This window comes from Schistocerca serialis, chromosome 4, assembly GCF_023864345.2.
Source record: "Schistocerca serialis cubense isolate TAMUIC-IGC-003099 chromosome 4, iqSchSeri2.2, whole genome shotgun sequence".
NCBI lineage: Eukaryota > Metazoa > Arthropoda > Insecta > Orthoptera > Acrididae > Schistocerca > Schistocerca serialis.
In genome coordinates this window covers 51,058,061-51,075,905 of record NC_064641.1, presented here as the reverse complement: position 1 = coordinate 51,075,905, position 17,845 = coordinate 51,058,061, and the positions used below count along the sequence as shown (strand labels likewise).

At 38.4% G+C, this 17,845-nt stretch overlaps 1 protein-coding gene across 1 annotated transcript in view; it reads right to left on the bottom strand.

Annotated features, from left to right (window-relative positions):
- Positions 1-17,845, bottom strand: part of LOC126474919 (protein ELYS) — a 350,083-nt gene that overhangs the window by 75,636 nt on the left and 256,602 nt on the right. Inside the window, exons 23-26 of the mRNA XM_050102423.1 lie at positions 17,392-17,464; positions 11,384-14,553; positions 2,221-3,093; positions 1,085-1,446 (exon numbers count right to left, since the gene is read on the bottom strand). Of these exons, the coding sequence (XP_049958380.1) occupies positions 1,085-1,446; positions 2,221-3,093; positions 11,384-14,553; positions 17,392-17,464 (4,478 nt within the window). The remainder of the gene's footprint in view (positions 1-1,084; positions 1,447-2,220; positions 3,094-11,383; positions 14,554-17,391; positions 17,465-17,845) is intronic.

The following is a 17,845-nucleotide window of genomic DNA, read 5'->3' as shown; positions in this document are numbered from 1 at the left end:
CAGAGAAAACATAGTCAATTCCAAGTTCCAAAGAACTAGAACACTGCTTTTACTTTAAAAAAAAAATAAGAAGAAGAAGGGGGAATGTTACTGAAACATTTTTTCACTGTTGACATAATTACCATACAATCTCTTTCATCCTTATGTATGAGCACAAATTTTTGTAAGGAAAAAAGGTACCAAAAATTACAAAAGCTGGAATAACAAACTTAATGGAACTACTAACTGCTATAGCAAAATTTATCAGATTTTCGCAAACTTTCCTAAAAAAACTATCAGGAGATAAAAGCTAGTAATAGGTACAAACTCTTAACAAAGGAGTAAAGGTAACCATTTAATGTGTAGATGAGGTGCTGAGCTGTCAACAAGTACATAAAGTAAATGGAGAATGCTGCAGCACTTCCACAATGTGTCCCTGTATAGGGTTAAATAACAAGGCCTCCCTCCCCCCCCCCCCCCCCCCCACACACACACACACACACACACACACACACACACACACACACACACACACACACACAAACTATTGTGCCAGCCAACTACATTATCCACTCCTCACCCCCCCCCCCCCCCTCCACACACACACAAACTATTGTGCCAGCCAACTACAACTACATTATCCACTCCTCAACCCCCCCCCCCCCCCAAACACACACACTAAACTATTGTGCCAGCCAACTACATTATATCTGCAATGCAGTTCGACTTCGCGAATATTCACTGTATTAATACATCATTTATTCATAAAAGAAGTACTGTGTTACATTAACACTTTTGCACAGTTGTGATGATTACAACTGAATTTCCTTATGGATTTGAAAATGGAAAGAAAAATGTATCAATGAATTATGAGGATGGGAATATAACATGTAAGTGGGCTAATTACAGTTACACAGCAATGTATCTGATTGAATTCAGAATCGCAATGATGTAGTCAGCCATGACAATGTCGGGTGTGTGTGTGTGTGTGTGTGTGTGTGTGTGTGTGTGTACATAATACAAAATTTATATTTTAAACTTTGCAACCAAATTACTAGTGCAGTGTAAAGATAATCTAGAAATAGTATAACAAAAGCAAACTTACAGATCTTGTAGCTGTGGACTCCTGGTGCTGTGATGTGGATTTGCTGCCACGTTTCTTTGGAGAAGTTGACTCCATTATTACAGAACTGGTCTTTTTTCGCCTCGTTCGAGGCAGTGAAACTATATCAGACACATCATCCATCAGAGGTGGTTCACTTTGTATTGAGGACAACCTTCTGAATCCTGCCCTTGTGACAATCGGACTATTCATCCACTCTTGTATTGAGTTACGTATGTCGTCTGACACTGATTCATTAGGCAGCTCTGGTATGTCACTAATAATCTGCCCATTCCCAGCATTTGGAGAGTTGTCAATGTTGTTCTTATGACCCTTACTAGTTGTATGAGAATTGTCAGCCTCATCTGAAATACGCAAAATATCATGATGACAATGAATTCTCTTACTCCATACTATACTGAGTGTATGAGACAATTTAAAGTAGTGTGCTCAGTTTAGTTTAACTATGACTTGGCAGGTTAAAACCAATCAATCTTTTTGCTGTTTGCTATTGTAAGTACAGTTTGCCTGTCTATAAAAGATTTAACAGCTGAAACAATGCAGTATGTCAAATTCATCTCCTATCTATTAAAATCACATGTCAACAGCCTTAATTTTACACTCAACAAACATTTGCAGATGACAAAAAAAAAGGTGGGCCTCACATGATTTGAAAGTGGACTGCAAAGGCTTGATAACTAATCAGTTATAAAAAAGGCAGCAAGTGAAATGTTTTGCTTTAAAGTCTGGTAATATTAGACCAAAATGTATGGGACTAATCAAAAATAGACAAGAACAGCTAACACAACATTTCGGTAACTAAATAAACAATTCACGAACTTGTGCTTATCTCTAAATTTTGTTCCAATATGTTTCTTAATTACAGCAAATCTCAACTGTCAACTTTCCCTACACCTTTTTAACGGGAAAAATAAAAAATTAGGCTAAGATCTACTGTATGCTGAGAATGTAAATGAATCTTTACACAATAGTGCCAACAATAAGCGAAGGTTATAGTGCCAGCTAGATTAGGCAAGAAACTTCACACGATAACCTACAGGCAAGATATGAAACTTCAGTGCTGTTATTTCAAACTATCTTTGGTTACCCCTCTCCCCCATATGCAACTAATAAATTACCTTTAGACTGAGAAACTTTATCAGTAAAAGTTTCAGTAACAACAGATGGGCCTGTTGAATTGTTAAGTGAATCAGTAGAACGTGTCTTCTTTGCCCTCAGTCTCCCTAACATCTCCACATTAGCTGGGGGCTCACTACTGCATCTTGAGAGTTTTCTTTCTGTCAGTCCCTTCCGGGACCTTTTCTTATTTGTGTTGTCACAATCAGCTGTTCCACTGATGTAAGGAGGTTCTACTGCACTAACAGCTTCTGAAACTTTGCAACCTCCAGTGGAAATGGACTGAATATCCACATATTCAGCTTCCTTTGCTTTTTCTGTCGCATCTGTGGAGCTATTATCTCTCAGTTTTGGATCAGTATCTGCAATGCTCTCATGTTCTGCTGACAGAGTTTGGTTCATTTCTGCTCCATCTCTGCAATCTTCACCAGAATGCTGAAGATCGACATTTTGACTTTCGGTGTCCGGGTCCTTCAGCGAAATAGCTGCCGTAGCTACCTCTTCGGCAGTGTCACTCTCAGGATCAAGTAGAGGATCAAAGTCCACACTTGATGTGCGGCTGTCACCGACACATTTCCTTTCATCTGCTGCTGCCTCACTGTCTGAATCACTGCTAGTTGAAGATGAAGAACTGCTGATGAGTACGATGGATGCCGAAGAGGAGGAGGCAGATTCTACATCAACAGCTGACACATCATCAGCTACCACTGGTTCATCATCTGCTTCATCAGAGTCCTCTTCCTCTTCAACGGCGCTGGCATGCCAGTCTTCATCGTCGTCGTCATCGTCAATATTATCAGCATCATTATCAGCTACAGGAGGACACTTTTCCTCTTTATCTTCAAGATCAGTGTGACATCGCCCTGAAATGCTTCCTGTAATAGATAAAAGTGTGTCATCAATTTCTCTCACAATGTTATCTCTAAAACTTCATTACTTCATTTACACTTTAATGCAGCAATACATCAATCAATCTCGTGCACACATCACACATTTTTATACAACTGATACATATATGAAATGTTTGACGGTATATAGTAACTATTTTGTAGTTTGTAGTATAGACGTTTGGCATGTTTCACTCAAATTAAACACATGCACAATTGTAATTGATTACAGAGAGAGATTTTCATTTCCATGTTGGTACTCCAGTTGCTATGTGTTTAACCACCGTCATTTTTGGTTTGAAGTTCAAGTTGTGAAGTTGTGTTTGTGTTTACACAACCAAATGTTTCAATTACAGTTCTGATTTGTTGGCCAGTTTTATGGTATTGTTTAAGCATGCTGCATCTCTTTACAAATGGTGACAACACCAATTAGATACTGGTGTACAGATAACTCCGAGGCTACTGTCAGAGAGCACAGTAGAAAAGTTAATAAGATAGTACCTGAGGCAAGTGCATTAATTTTGTTATTTTCACTGAGCTGAGTGAGATTCATACAATGCCAAGAAGTCATAGTTCATCAGAATGTGCAAATAAACAAAGTACAGATGAAGTAGAAGGCATTTAGTTGGGAGAATGCAGTCCTTCAAAAAGCACAGGCAGAATATTTACAAGTGTGTGTTTCATGTACAATAATATGGGTGTAATTACATATGCACAGCCTTTATCCATATCATTTACAATGGATTCAACACCTCTGAGGAGGAGATGAATGTAGACAATTGGAATTTCGTTGTTGGTTAATTGAAAATCATCAAGTAGCATCATTAGCACTGTTTCATTCTGATGATGTCACTAACACTTTTTACTTAAATCCAAGGTCTAACAAAAGTCCACATGCCTTCATGGAGACATTTTTAAGAACGTTTCCCCATAAATGTGTGCTGTGATATGATAGCCAATCATTTGATAGGGTCTGTCATGTTACTTCATTGCCTTACATGGATTGTTATCTAGCCATTCTTGCAACGAAGCTTCTAGCATTACTGGAAGAAGTTCCTTTGGTGAAAATGTTGGCTGTGTCCTTCCACATGGTGTGAGCGCTCTGCATTCTTAGCATTATGTGCAGTATTGCTCTCATAAAAGAACACCAATACAACATCTGAAGAGTTACACTGATGATGTGAAGAGAATTATAAAGTGTATTGATACTGGAGCTGGAACTGATGGCTGTCAACTCTGTAAACAATCATTTGCCTTTGCCTACAACCTTCTGAGAATATTTGTTTGGTTTATATTTGAACAGGCTTTTGTTACCAAAAAAACAGACACTTTATATGGAATGTGTTATTGAAACTGTCTTATTACCCCCTCCTAAACTGTTTACAATTCCTGCCAAGACATGATGTATATTAACACAATGAACATCAAAAGAATGAAAACTCATGTGCTGCACACCACCACGTTTTCAGTGGACACTCCACACATACAACTATTACTGAATTTCTCCAAGACCACAAAACAATTGCACCCTCTGGTATCAGTGAAGCACATCACAGTACATCATATACTTACGACACCAGGTCCACCACCAGTTTAAGTGCATCCTAGGTGTCTAATGCCAGAAAAATTAAAAATAATGAAGCACAAATTCTGTGGCATGCTGACAACGTATCTGTCGAGCCTCTAGCAGCAGCTGGGCAGCCCAGGTACATGAAGAAGAAGAGAGGAATAATGGATAGCGCCCATGTGGTGATTACCACAAATTGAATGCAAGGATGATTCCTGATCAGCATCCAGTGCCACACACAGAAGACCATGTTTTCAACATACACAGTAGGAAAATACTCTCTATACTGGCTCAGTGTAAGCATACCATTACATTCCTGTCAAACGAGAAGTCATAAATGAAACAGCTGTAACAATGCCCTTAAGATAATGTAATGTGGCACAGACATTTCAATGCTTTATGGATGAAATTGCAATTGGCAGCACTAATGCCTGCCTGTAGCTATGTTGTGTTACTAGTAAAAATAGACAATTAGCATAGAGTAAAGTGATTGTGTGAAATGTGTTTTATACTCTAGTTCACTCCTAAGTATCTCCTTTATTTGAGGTTTTGTATTTAAATCGCCACATAAAATCTAATCACGCGTCATAGGCAGTATTTTGTTGATAGTAAACATTGTCTAATATCAAGTAATACTCATGATAAGTAGTAATTAAAGGTAACTTTTTATTGAGAATACATTAATTAACAGATACTGTGACTTAAACGAGTGCAGAGTTCTTTCTTTTAAGCAGAAATAATTAACTTTTTACATTATATCGTACACCTGAAACGCTAACCTGTAGGCCAAATTTTTGCAGCTTGTAAATAATGAAAACTTGTGCAGTGTTAAGTGATTCAATTTTATTTTTATGCACTTAATCTGTGTTTCAATTAATGATAATTGGCATGTAGCAAGTGGTAGACATAGACTGTGGGTTGGAATTCCATTGGGGTGACTGTAGTGGGGGAACTTGAGGAGCCTCTCCCATGAAACTACAGGCTGTGGAAGAGGGAAAAAAAGGGGGAGGGTGGGTGGGGTAGGTAAAGGTAACAAGTAATGGGTGAAAGGGGGACAGCTGTTTCAACTTAACCTACATTTGAGTTTACAGTCTCTAATTAATTTGAATTATTAGCAGGAGGACAGGGGTGAGGGTGGTCACAGGAGGGAGCAGCAGACTTACATCAAAGAAATTCAGTTTAGGTCGGTTCCAAAAGGGTACGAAGAACAGTGTCTTGTTGCTAGGTAGTAGCAATCTAAGGGGTATGGCCAGATGGTACAGGACAAATTAGAAACAAGGTAACAGGTCACAAGTGTTGCGAAGCCAAGGTGCCAGAGGACACAGGAAATTTGTGTAAAGATCATGGGAAAGAGGGTCAGGTTATCACAGTAGCGGTGCAGGGAACAGCCTGGCTAAAGGCAGAAATTTAAGTACTAGAAGTGACCAGGAAAGAATAAGAGGAGCATCAACACACACACACACACACACACACACACACACACACGAGAGTATGGTGGAGGTACAACAGTATCATGGGCAGCACTGGGTTAAAACTGCTGAGAGTCAAGTGAAAACTAATTGATTACGCTTCTGCTGACTGAAATAAAATCTTATGAGTGCAGTGCCTGTTGCTACAATAGGGAGATGGGGATGCATTAGACATGCCCTTCATTTGATTAAGAGAAGGAAGATAGGCTGGCTGAGCTTCTTGCAGAAATGTATGGAGAAGTTAGAACCACACAAAACAAGATATCTCTGGTTGTTGGTGTCAGAGTGTTACCTTTTTATGGGTTAGAATCAGGATTATGTTATGAAAGAAGTTAAAATAACAGGCTGTCTTACCTTTATTTTATATAATAATGAAAAATAGTTCACTGTTAATTGCATATAATAATGAAAAATAGTTCACTGTTAAATGTAACTGCCTATACATCACTACTAGGAAATTATGAACTGTTTATGAGGAACTCAGATTCCTAATTGTCAGACATCAGTCATCTGTCCTCACCCCACTCTCCCAGCCCCCCTCCCTCTCTCCCTCCTAATCCTCTGTAGTGACTCCAAAGTAGAACTTCCATCAGAGGAAAATATCTGGAAAAAAACTTTCTGCCCTTCATCTCCAGGAGCAAAAACATTGCTTACTGGTGTTAAAACACACCATCCCATTTAACTCCATAAGTAGTGACAAATGAGTAAATGACTGGTAATTTTAGTTGAGTTGATGGCCTAAGGACACTAAATCATAGTAGAAACAATGTTTTATTTGGAGATGAAAAAGTAATTTCTCAAACATTTTGACTTTTTCACAGCAGTACTCTACTAGTAGCTTGAAATGTAGACGACACGTCAATATACTACTTTCCTGTGTCGCACATAATTTTATCAAGGAAAAGGTAGTTACATAGTTCACATCCTGCATAACTGTGGTTGTATCCGATGAAACCACAACATTAAAAGTTACATTCAACATCGATGAAGCTTAACTCTAAAGAAGAGAGTGTATTTTGCATTAAACTGAAAACAACTTTATTAAGTGTAGCACAAGATTTAGAAATTAGTTGAAGGATTTAGCACTTCACATTTTAACATGGTTTTTTCACGAGAATGAGAAAGGGAGGGAAACTGATGGGAGATAAAAGTTACTCCAAACTACAATATGTAGATGGTGAAATAAAAACCAAATACAAAGATATATCCCTAAGCATGTGAAACTGAAAATGAGAAATGATTCACAGCGCATGTAAAGAAGGCTCTGTATGTATTTCCTTTTTACATCTATGTTTTTGATGGCCATTTAATGAAATGCAATTTATTGTACATTTTTTAATGCCATATACATATATCAGACAGGCAAAATATCTTCAAACCCCAAGAAGAAAGTAATAATTCAACTTAAAAAATAAATTTAAAAAAAGCAGGTGCTGGAAGATCTGAAAATTACCAAACTATAAGTTTAATAAGTTATGGCTCCAAAAACACTGGCATGAATTATTTATAGAAGAATACAGAAGCTGTAGACACCAACCTCTGAGGATATTCAGTTTGGATTCCAAAGAAATGTAGAAATACACGAGGCAACACTAAAACTACAATTTACCTTAGAAGATAGGTTGAAGACAGGCAAACCTACATTTGTAGATTTAGAGAAATGTTTTTGACAATGCCGACAGGATGGACTACATTCAAAATGGGGTAGAGATAAAACACAGGTCGTGACAGGTTATCCACAACTTATAGAGAAACCAAACTGCAGTTACAAGAGACGAAGGAAATGGAGGCAGTAGTTGAGGAGTGAGAGAGACATGGTTATGAACTACCCATGATGTTGCTAAATTTGTACATTGAGCAAACTGTGAAAGAAACCAAGGAGAAATTTGAAAAGGTAATTAAAGACCAAGGAGAAGAAATAAAACAATTGAGGTTTGATTATGACACTGTACTTCTGTCAGAGATGGATTGTGGTCTTCAGTCCAGAGACTGATTTGATGCATCTCTCCATGCTACTCTATCCTGTACAAGCTTTTACATCTCCCAGTACCTACTGCAACATACATCCTTCTGGATCTGCTTAGTGTATTCTTCTCTTGGTCCCTCTCTATGACTTTTACCCTCCAGTCTACCCTCCAACACTAAATTGGTGATCCCTTGATGCCTCAGAACATGTCCTACCAACCGATCCCTTTTCCTAGTCAAATTGTGCCATAAATTTCTCTTTGTCCCAATTTTATTCAATACCTCCTCATTAGTTATGTGATCTACCCATCTAATCTTCAGCATTCTTCTGTAGCACCACATTTCAAAAGCTTCTATTCTCTTCTTGTCTAAACTATTTATCATCCACATTTCACTTCCACACATGGCTACTCTTCATACAAATACTTTCAGAAACGACTTCCTGACACTTAAATCCATACTCGATGTTAACAAATTTCCCTTCTTCAGAAACGCTTTCCTTGCCATTGCCAGTCTACCTTTTAAATCCTCTCTAATTCGACCATCATCAGTTATTTTGCTCCCCAAATAGCAAAACTCCTTTACTACTTTAAGTGTCTCATTTCCTAATCTAATACTCTCAGCATCTCCCGACTTAATTTGACTACATTCCATTATCCTCGTTTTGCTTTTGTTGATGTTCACCTTATATCCTCCTTTCTAGACACTGTCCATTCCATTCAACCAGTCTTCCAGGTCCTTTGCTGTCTCTCACAGAATTACAATGTCATCTGCAAACCTCAAAGTTTTTATTTCTTCTCCATGGATTTTAATACCTGCTCCGAACTTTTCTTTTGTTTCCTTTATTGCTTGCTCAATATACAGATTGAATAACAATGGGGATAGGCTACAACCCTGTCTCACTCCCTTCCAACCACTGCTTCCCTTTCACACCCCTCGACTCCTTATAACTGCCATCTGCTTTCTGTACAAATTGTAAATAGCCTTTCGCTCCCTGTATTTTACCCCTGCCACCTACAGAATTTGAAAGAGATTATTCCAGTCAACATTGTCAAAGATTTCAGTAAGTCTACAAGTGCTAGAAACGTAGGTTTGCCTTTCCTTAATCTATCTTCTAAGATAGGTCATAGGGTGAGTATTGCCTCACGTGTTCCAACATTTCTACGGAATCCAAACTGATCTTCCCCGAGGTTGGCTTCTACCAGTTTTTCCATTAGTCTGTAAAGAATTCGTGTTAGTATTTTGCAGCCGTGACTTATTAAATTGATAGTTCGGTAATTTTCACATCTGTCAAACCTGCTTTCTTTGGAATTGGAATTATTATATTCTTCGTGAAGCCTGAGGTTATTTCACTTGTCTCATACATGTTGCTCACCAGATGGTAGAGTTTCGTCAAGGCTGGCTCTCCCAAAGCTATCAGTAGTTCTAATGGAATGTTGTCTACTCCTGGGACCTTGTTTTGACTTCGGTCTTTCAGTGCTTTGTCAAACTCTTCACGCAGTATCGTATCTCCCATTTCATCTTCAGACAAGTAAATGACTACAATTCCATAAATATTGTGTGATTTATTTATGAGAAAGAGCTTCACAAATTGAGCATGTCAATAACTTGTTGGTCCACCTCTGGTCCTTATGCAAGCACTTATTCAGCTTGGAGTTGATTGGTAAAGTTGTCTGCTGTCCTCTGAGTGATATCATGCTGAATTCTGGTCAATTGGTGTGTTTGAACATCAAAATTCCAAGCTGGCTGGAGGGTCCTGCCCATAATGTTCCAAACATTCTCAATTGAGGAGAGCTCTGATGACCTTACTGGCCAAGTGAGGTTTGGCAAACATGAAGACAAGCAGCAGAAACTCTTGCCCTGTGTGGGCAGATATTATCTTGCTGAAATGTAAGCCCAGGACAGCTTGCTGCGAAGGGCAACAAAATGGAACACAGAACACTGTTGACATACCGCTCTGCTGTAAGGATGCTACCACCAACAACAAAAGGGCTCCTGGGAGGAAATGAAATTGTGCCGCAGACCATCAGTCCTGGCTCTCATGCCATATGGGGGACGGCAGACAGGTTGGTATCCAACCGCTTTCTGGTGGTTGTAGAGTCTCAATTCAAAGCACGACTCATCACTGAAAACAATTTTACTGCACTCAATGAGATTCTAGGCCCCAGTGACAGAATGTGGCACAATTTCCCACAGGAGGCAATACAATAACTCTATCAATCAATCGCAAGCTAAAAAACTGCTTGTATAAGGACCAGAGTGGATCAGCACATAATTAACTTGCTCAATTTGTGAAACTCTTCTCTTTAATAAACCGTCCAATTTTTCTGAAACAGTAACCAGTCTGAGCATGTTACATCAAATTTACCCATTTATGTTTTGTTTTGCTTCTTCTTCTTCTTCTTCTTCTTCTTTGTTGTTAGAATTTATCTTGAAGAGAGGCTGTAAGATGAATATCAACAAAATAAAACAAGGGTAATAGAATATAGTCTAATTAAATCAGGTGACAATGGGGTAATTAAAACAGGAAATGCAACACAAAGTAGTCGAGTCTTGTCATTTGGGCAGCAAAATAAATAATGTTGGCCAAAGCAGCAAGAAAAGCATACCTGAAGAAAAAGAATTTGTTAAGAAAAAATGTTGATGTTAGGTAGCCTTTACTGAAGGTATTACTTAGAAATTTGGCACTATAGACGTTTGCTGAAGATTACATGGGTAAGTCAAATAATTCAAATGTACTGACTCGAATTGAAGAAAAAAGAAATTTATGGCACAACTTGACTGAAGGAAGGGATTGGTTGATACACACATCCTGAAGCATCAAGGAATCATCAGTTTGATAATGGTGCGAAGTGTGCGTGATAGAAATTGTAGAGGGAGACCAAGGTTCAAATATAGTAACCAGGTGCAAATGGATTCCCTTAGCAAAACCATACAATTTAGTGTCACAGGCACTTGCATATCAGTATGACTGTATAGAACACCCAGAATATTTCATACACTGGTAGCAAGATGACATGAGGTATGTCAGCATACAGATGAAGTACATCACTTATCTGCTATTAAAATTACCAGTTTCATTTATAAGGTGGCACGTGTTACAACATAATACGCTAGATGTTATGTATGATTGTGTAGCAAGTACCTATGACGTCAATGATTTCAGTATCTGTATACTAGGGGCTGCAATGAAGGAGTTGAGCATGTGCCGTGCCCACCACACACACACACACACACACACACACACACACACACACACACACACACACACACTTACTTTTGTCAGCAGACTTTCCAATTCCCTGCGGTTCACTGTCAAGCCGATTTTCCAACACATCTTTCTCAACAGGGCTGTTGTAACTCGTGTCATCAGGAAGATATCTAGAAGCATTTTTGCTGTCTGTCAACAAAGTAGGGTTTTCTTCCATTTCTAAGCTGTCTTCTATGGTCACAGTAGCATTTTGACAATTTTCTTGTTCACTGAGTGGCGAGATTATTTCGCTGGCCGATAGCTTGCCATCAAATGAATGACTTGGGCTATTCCAAGTAGTGGTATCCGGCAGGAAGCTCGGCACAGGATTACCGCAAATACCCTGGGGCATGGAACTAACATTGCCTCCTGTCTCGACACCTACTAGGGACGTAGATTTGTCAGTTTCCAGTGTCTCTTCCAAAGTCACCAAAACACTTCTTTCACTCATTTTGGTGTTATCTATTGAGCCTGGTTCATTCTCACAATGTCTGGTGCATGCCGAATTAGTGGGGGTGTTCCAAATGGTGTTATCTGGTAGGAATATGGTAGTATCTGGTAACAAGCTAGAAATAGTTTCCTTAGGTGTGGAACTGACGTTACCTCCTGTCTCAGCTCTGATTTTTGTCAGTGGAGTCGATGATTTGTCACTAGCATTGCCTCCCACTGCAAAGGTATCTAGCAATGAAGGAGATGATTTGTCAGTTTCCAATGTCTCTTCCATAGTCACAACACTCCTTTCACTCTCTTTGGTATTATTTAGGCCCTCTGGTTCATTATCAGAAAGTTTGGTGCTTGATGTGTTACTGGGGGTATTCCATACAGTGTTATCTGGTAAATATCTGGTGGTATCTGGCAGAAATGTAGAAACAGAAGTGCTCAAAGTTTTCTTGGGTGTAGAGCTAATAGCACCACATGTCTCAGCTCTGATTCTTGTCGGTGAAGCTGACCACTGTTTACTGATGTTGCCTCTCATCTCAGCACTGGTATCTATCAATGCAGTAGATGAATTGTCAGTTTCCAATGTACCTTCCATAGTCATAGTAACACTCTTTTTGGTATTATCTACAGACTCTGATCCATTATCAGTGTGTCTGGTGCACGAAGAATTACTGGGGGTATTCCAGATACTGTTGTCTGGCAGAAATCTGGTGCTATCTGACAGAAAGTTAGATACAGGTGTATTGCATGTTTTCTTAGGCGTGAAGCTAACATTACCTTCTGCCTCAACTACGATATCTGTCACTGAATCTGATGATTTGTCAGTCTTCAGTGTGTCTTCTGGAGTCAATTCAACATTATTTTCATATGTGCTGCTATCATTTACAGATTTCTGTAAGTCTTCTGACTGCCTGCTGCATGGTGTGCTAACAGGACTATCGTAAACTGTGCTGCGAGGAAGAAATGATAGAACAGAACCAATGCTATCCCTATCAGGTGTTGGTCTGGTAAGGCATTCTGGACCAGTTTCGCTTGCTGACAATGCCTTAGATAATTGTTTAACCTCTGGTGTGTCTTCTCCACTCTTTTGAATTTCTTCTGCACTGCCTGTGACCCTTACTTCAACAGCTGATTGTTCACTGAAGGACAAGACACCGGGCCTGTCATAACTGCTGCTGTGTGGGAGAAATGATGAGCTCAGCCTATTACTACATTCCTTCTGGACAGAATTCTCATTATCTACAGCCCCAGATTCAATGCTGGCCAATGTCTCCGATGATCTGCCCAACTTCGGACTACCTCTGGCATTGAAAGAAACACATTTCCGATTTTCTTTTGCCATGCCTGCAGAGCTTACATCTCCACCCAACTGCTCACTGTCAACTATTTTACCAGGTCTGCTTTGAATGGTTGCATCAGGAAGAATAAATCTGGATGAGCTGTATTGACTTCTCTCAGACGTTAAACTGGTACTATCTTCTGTCTTAGTCCCGATTCCCATCAAAGATGTTTTCTCAGATGCTAATACATCTTCAATGGGCGTCAAAACAGTACTTTCAGTCTGTTTTGAATCACTCAGAGATTCTTTCCTTTCATCAGTCTGCCTAGTGGAAGTATTCCCAGGAACAATGCGTACAGTGTTGTCAGGTAGGAATGATGCAGAAGACTTACTGCTATCTTTGTCTGTTTTGTTACTGGTGTTAACTACTCCCTTAACTGTATTATGTGACAACAAAGAATATGATTCCAAATGAGAGGTGGCTCCTTGAGTAATAGGACCATCATCCTCACATTTCTGTCCAGCAGCAGACAGTGCTTCATCTGATCTTCTACTGAGAACTGAAGTATAAGAGACATTACGAGTTATACTACTACGAGAAAATGACAGGATACTCTTTCTGTTTGTTGTAGTGGTACTGGTTGGAGATTCTGTCTCAATACTGACACATGCAAATGAAGTAGATGATTTTTCAGTATTTGGTACGCCATCTGCTGTCTGAAGAGAACAGCTATTAACAGCCCGCCTAGAATCATCAAACTTCACTGAATGCTTTGAGGGACTGTTCAGCAGTTTACTACCTCCAATGCCATGCATTGTATGATCAGTCAGGAAAGAAACATTACTCTTCCTATAAGATTCCCTCTTTGTAATTCTGGGCGAAATGATCGTCACACGAGGAAGGTCATCTGTCTTGACACACTTTTCTCTGAAATTATGGTCATCTACTGACTGCACACTGTCCTCAAGTTTGAGGTACTCCACTATATTTGTTGATGATGAAATATTTTGCTTCAAATCTTTTGAGACAGATTCAGCTAACACAGGTGACAGAACTGCATCTCCAGAAGCGTCTTCAGTATTTGAATCTATATCGCTGGTAGCGGACACAAAACTGTCTTCTTGGTTTTCTTCAGACTCATCATCTACTTTAGATTTAGGTGGGAAAAAATATTTCCCTTTAATAGAAGCTACTCTGCTAGCTACTCTTTCTTCACTGTTAGCACTGTCTCGCTTCCGAGGAGAAGGAGAAAATGATAAACTGCGTTCAGCTTTCTTCGCTGTATAAACTGTTTTAGATACTGAAGCTTCTGTGTCCCGAGTGCCACTTGAAGGCTTTGGGAAAAAGCATAAGGGACGTGCCATGTCTCCTGGCCTCCTTCCTCCCACCTGGGTATCTGTTGTGTGCGCAACATTTCCTTCATACAGAGCCTTCCTAGGGCTGGCACCCATGACACTTTTCTTTCTGTCTAGGTTGCTGGAAGAAAAGAAAAAAAAAGTTGAGGTGACACAAAATTAAACACTTCTTGAATATTTACTAAAATAAGTAAATAAAAAAATTAAACTTACATAAAGAGAATATATGCCAGAAAAAAATGTTGCAAACAGTGTGTTCTACAAGATAACAAGTCATTAAAGCTATACACTTCTTCAACAAGAAAGAGGAATTGAGGGGGAAAAGGGAAGAAAATTTTATTACGGACTACCAATATTAAAATTTTTTGATGTAAAAGATGTAATTATTATCAATAAAATTTTGTTTATATTATTGTGGGAAATGTTGCACAACACCATAAACCACGAGTCTACTTGATCTATGGTATAGCTTTGTTGAACAGCTTTTCAAAGAATTGATGTTCTGTACATTGTGATTGACTGGGTAATTTGAAATATGGTGACATTGCAAAATTCCCCCCCCCCCCCCCCCCACACACACACACACACACACACAAAAGAAATTCATCATTTGTTTTCAACAGCCAAGAAATGAGTAACTGATTTCAAATCGGGCTTTATTTCTCTCATTCTACTTGAATACATTTATAAGTGTCGATGATACTGGAAGAGAGACCAGCTGATAGCAGTGGAACTTTAAATGTAATAAGAAAGAAGGGGAAAGTGAACCACAAGTGAAAATTTAAACATCAGCAAGAACCACACAAACAATATGGAGTCTACCATATGCCCACACTACAAAAAATATTATGAGTGTGTCTCCTAAGAAATATAAGCAACTTGATCTGATGTTTTTGACACTATTTTCAGTTTTGTTATTGACATGTCTACAAGACATTCACTGTTCATGAGGCATTTCTGCAATATCCTGTGTCAATGATAATCTCACTTTTTCTTACTAATGAAAACCAATGTTGTCACTGAATATCAAAATAGCCTCTTTCCAAATGTGTTTGGTGTAGATGATGTACACAAATGAAGAATTGCAACATTATTTTTAAAAAATACAATGTAGTCCAAAGTGAATATTTACAGCAAAAATTAAAATATTTAGAACATTACACACATCAAATTCATAGGAGAATACTCTAAGCCATTCCCCATAAAAGCAGGTTTAAAATTAGAGAATGCTTGTCACTATTTCTCTTCAACTGTATGTTGTAATATAATGACAGTGGTGCAAGGTTAACCCCAAGAACATCAAACTTTGAAAACCCATGTACAACAAAATTTTTATGTACCTGTGATACAGCGATGACCAGGTTATCTGATCCACAACTCATAAACAAACCCATAATAGAAGAACAGGAAATCAAAATCTTACATGTTTTGGAGAAATAACATTTAACCAGAACAAAAACCTATGCTGCACAGTAGAAGAAACAAACTGACCGCAGCACTGTATATAACAAAATGAAATTATTTTCCATTGTTTGACAGTATATTACCAAGAATGCTAACAACAAAAAAAGGCTTCTCAACAACCACAAAATCAAAAACCTTACAACTTGCAACTGAAACCACTTTCAAAACAATTAATACTGTAGAAATAGAATACGAATGACAGAAGAATAATCAGAGCATGCATGACCAAAAATATGAACAAAGCAGACGCTAGAGATCAGCTTCTAATGAAACAGTCTACAAGGAAACGAAATCAGTAATTAACATTCCTATACAGAAATCCATTTTGTTCTTCAGACAACTAAGCAGGACACCAGGGAATAGAATCAGGAGATCAACAGAGAGAGCATGAAACAGTAAGAACAACATTAGATGGATCATGGAAATGAAGATATGAGGGAACTATAAATTACACCAACAGATTTACAAACAAAACAGAAATGAACTACAAGCCATGATCAACAAACACTGGGTAGGGTAATTTTAGATGAAGAAAGAAAGCTGAGCTCTGAGAGACTGAAGAAGTACTGGACCAATAGGAAATTGAAAAATCTTTTTTATGTAAGGGTTAGCCAGATGAAAAGGAGACATGTGGAAAAAAGTAAGTGAACTCTTTACGACTTCAAAAGTAATAACGATAACTGTTACTACATTTAGCCCACTGTGAGACAAAATGGTCAGTGCCTTCATGGAAGAATGTTTGTGGTTGCTTATGGAACTATGATCGTACTAGGTGTATACCTCTTCATCCAAAGCAAATCAACAGCCACAAATGTCTCTTCAGGGCTCCAAAAATGTGTAAATTTCATGAGGAGAGACTGGGACTGTATAGAGGAAATTTAAGTGCTTTCCAGAAAAACTTCAGCAGAATACACCCACCCATATGTTGCCAAGGTTGTTTCTACTATACTGCAGAAGTTTCGCTGGGTAGCTCTTACAAATTCTCCAAATAGTCCCCATCTATCCCTAGTGATTTCCACATTGTTGGAGTCCTGAAGAAAGAAATTCATGGGTGTTGATTCACTCTGGATGAAAAGATGCACACCCTCGTACAATACGGTTCCACAGCCAATCACAAACATTTTTCTCTTAAGTTACTGACCATCTTGTTTCACAGTGGTATGAAGTAGTGACAGTTATGGCATTTACTTTTCATGCAATGAACACATTACTTACCTATCTTCCATCTGCCTCATTTTCATTTGACTGCCCCTTAAAAAATTGATTTAAGTGGTCCAATATGAACAAAATAATAACATTATTATTATTATTATTATTATTATTGTGGTAAGCAGTTTTGGTACTGGGGTCAGCAAAGCTGTTCCAAGCACACCATCATCATCATCATCATCCAGATGGTTTGTTATGTGAAGATGGCCTGCTACTAGAGGTCGAAACCAGTCATATTATTAATAAAGAATTATACCATTTTTTACTAATTTTAATAAACACATACCTCTCTTTTGGTAATGCAAAACGGATCTGTCGGCTTGCTGACAGCACGCCTGTTTCGGATTCCTTTTTCTCCTCTACAAAGAAAACAACATTTGTCAACAACAGTGTAATTACATTAGATATAAACAAATATCAAATTGGAAACTAATAAATGAAAGAATGAAACTTTACTAATTATAAAAGAAGGGTGTTACACGATCACTTAAGGAAAACATGATGAACACAATGAAGAGGAAGTTTCAAGCTGCAGTTTCGAAGTAGGTTTGTGATAAATATGCGAAATTACTGTTAGTCTCATTTTTCACACCATATGATAAACATGATTCTAAAGAAAAACCAATTGGTCACACTTAGTATTTGGTTGACAGAAAAGTAATGAATACAACAAAGTTACAACTATGTAAGTTGAGTACTGCTAATGATTATGTCAGTTTCAAGAACCAAAACTTCCTTTT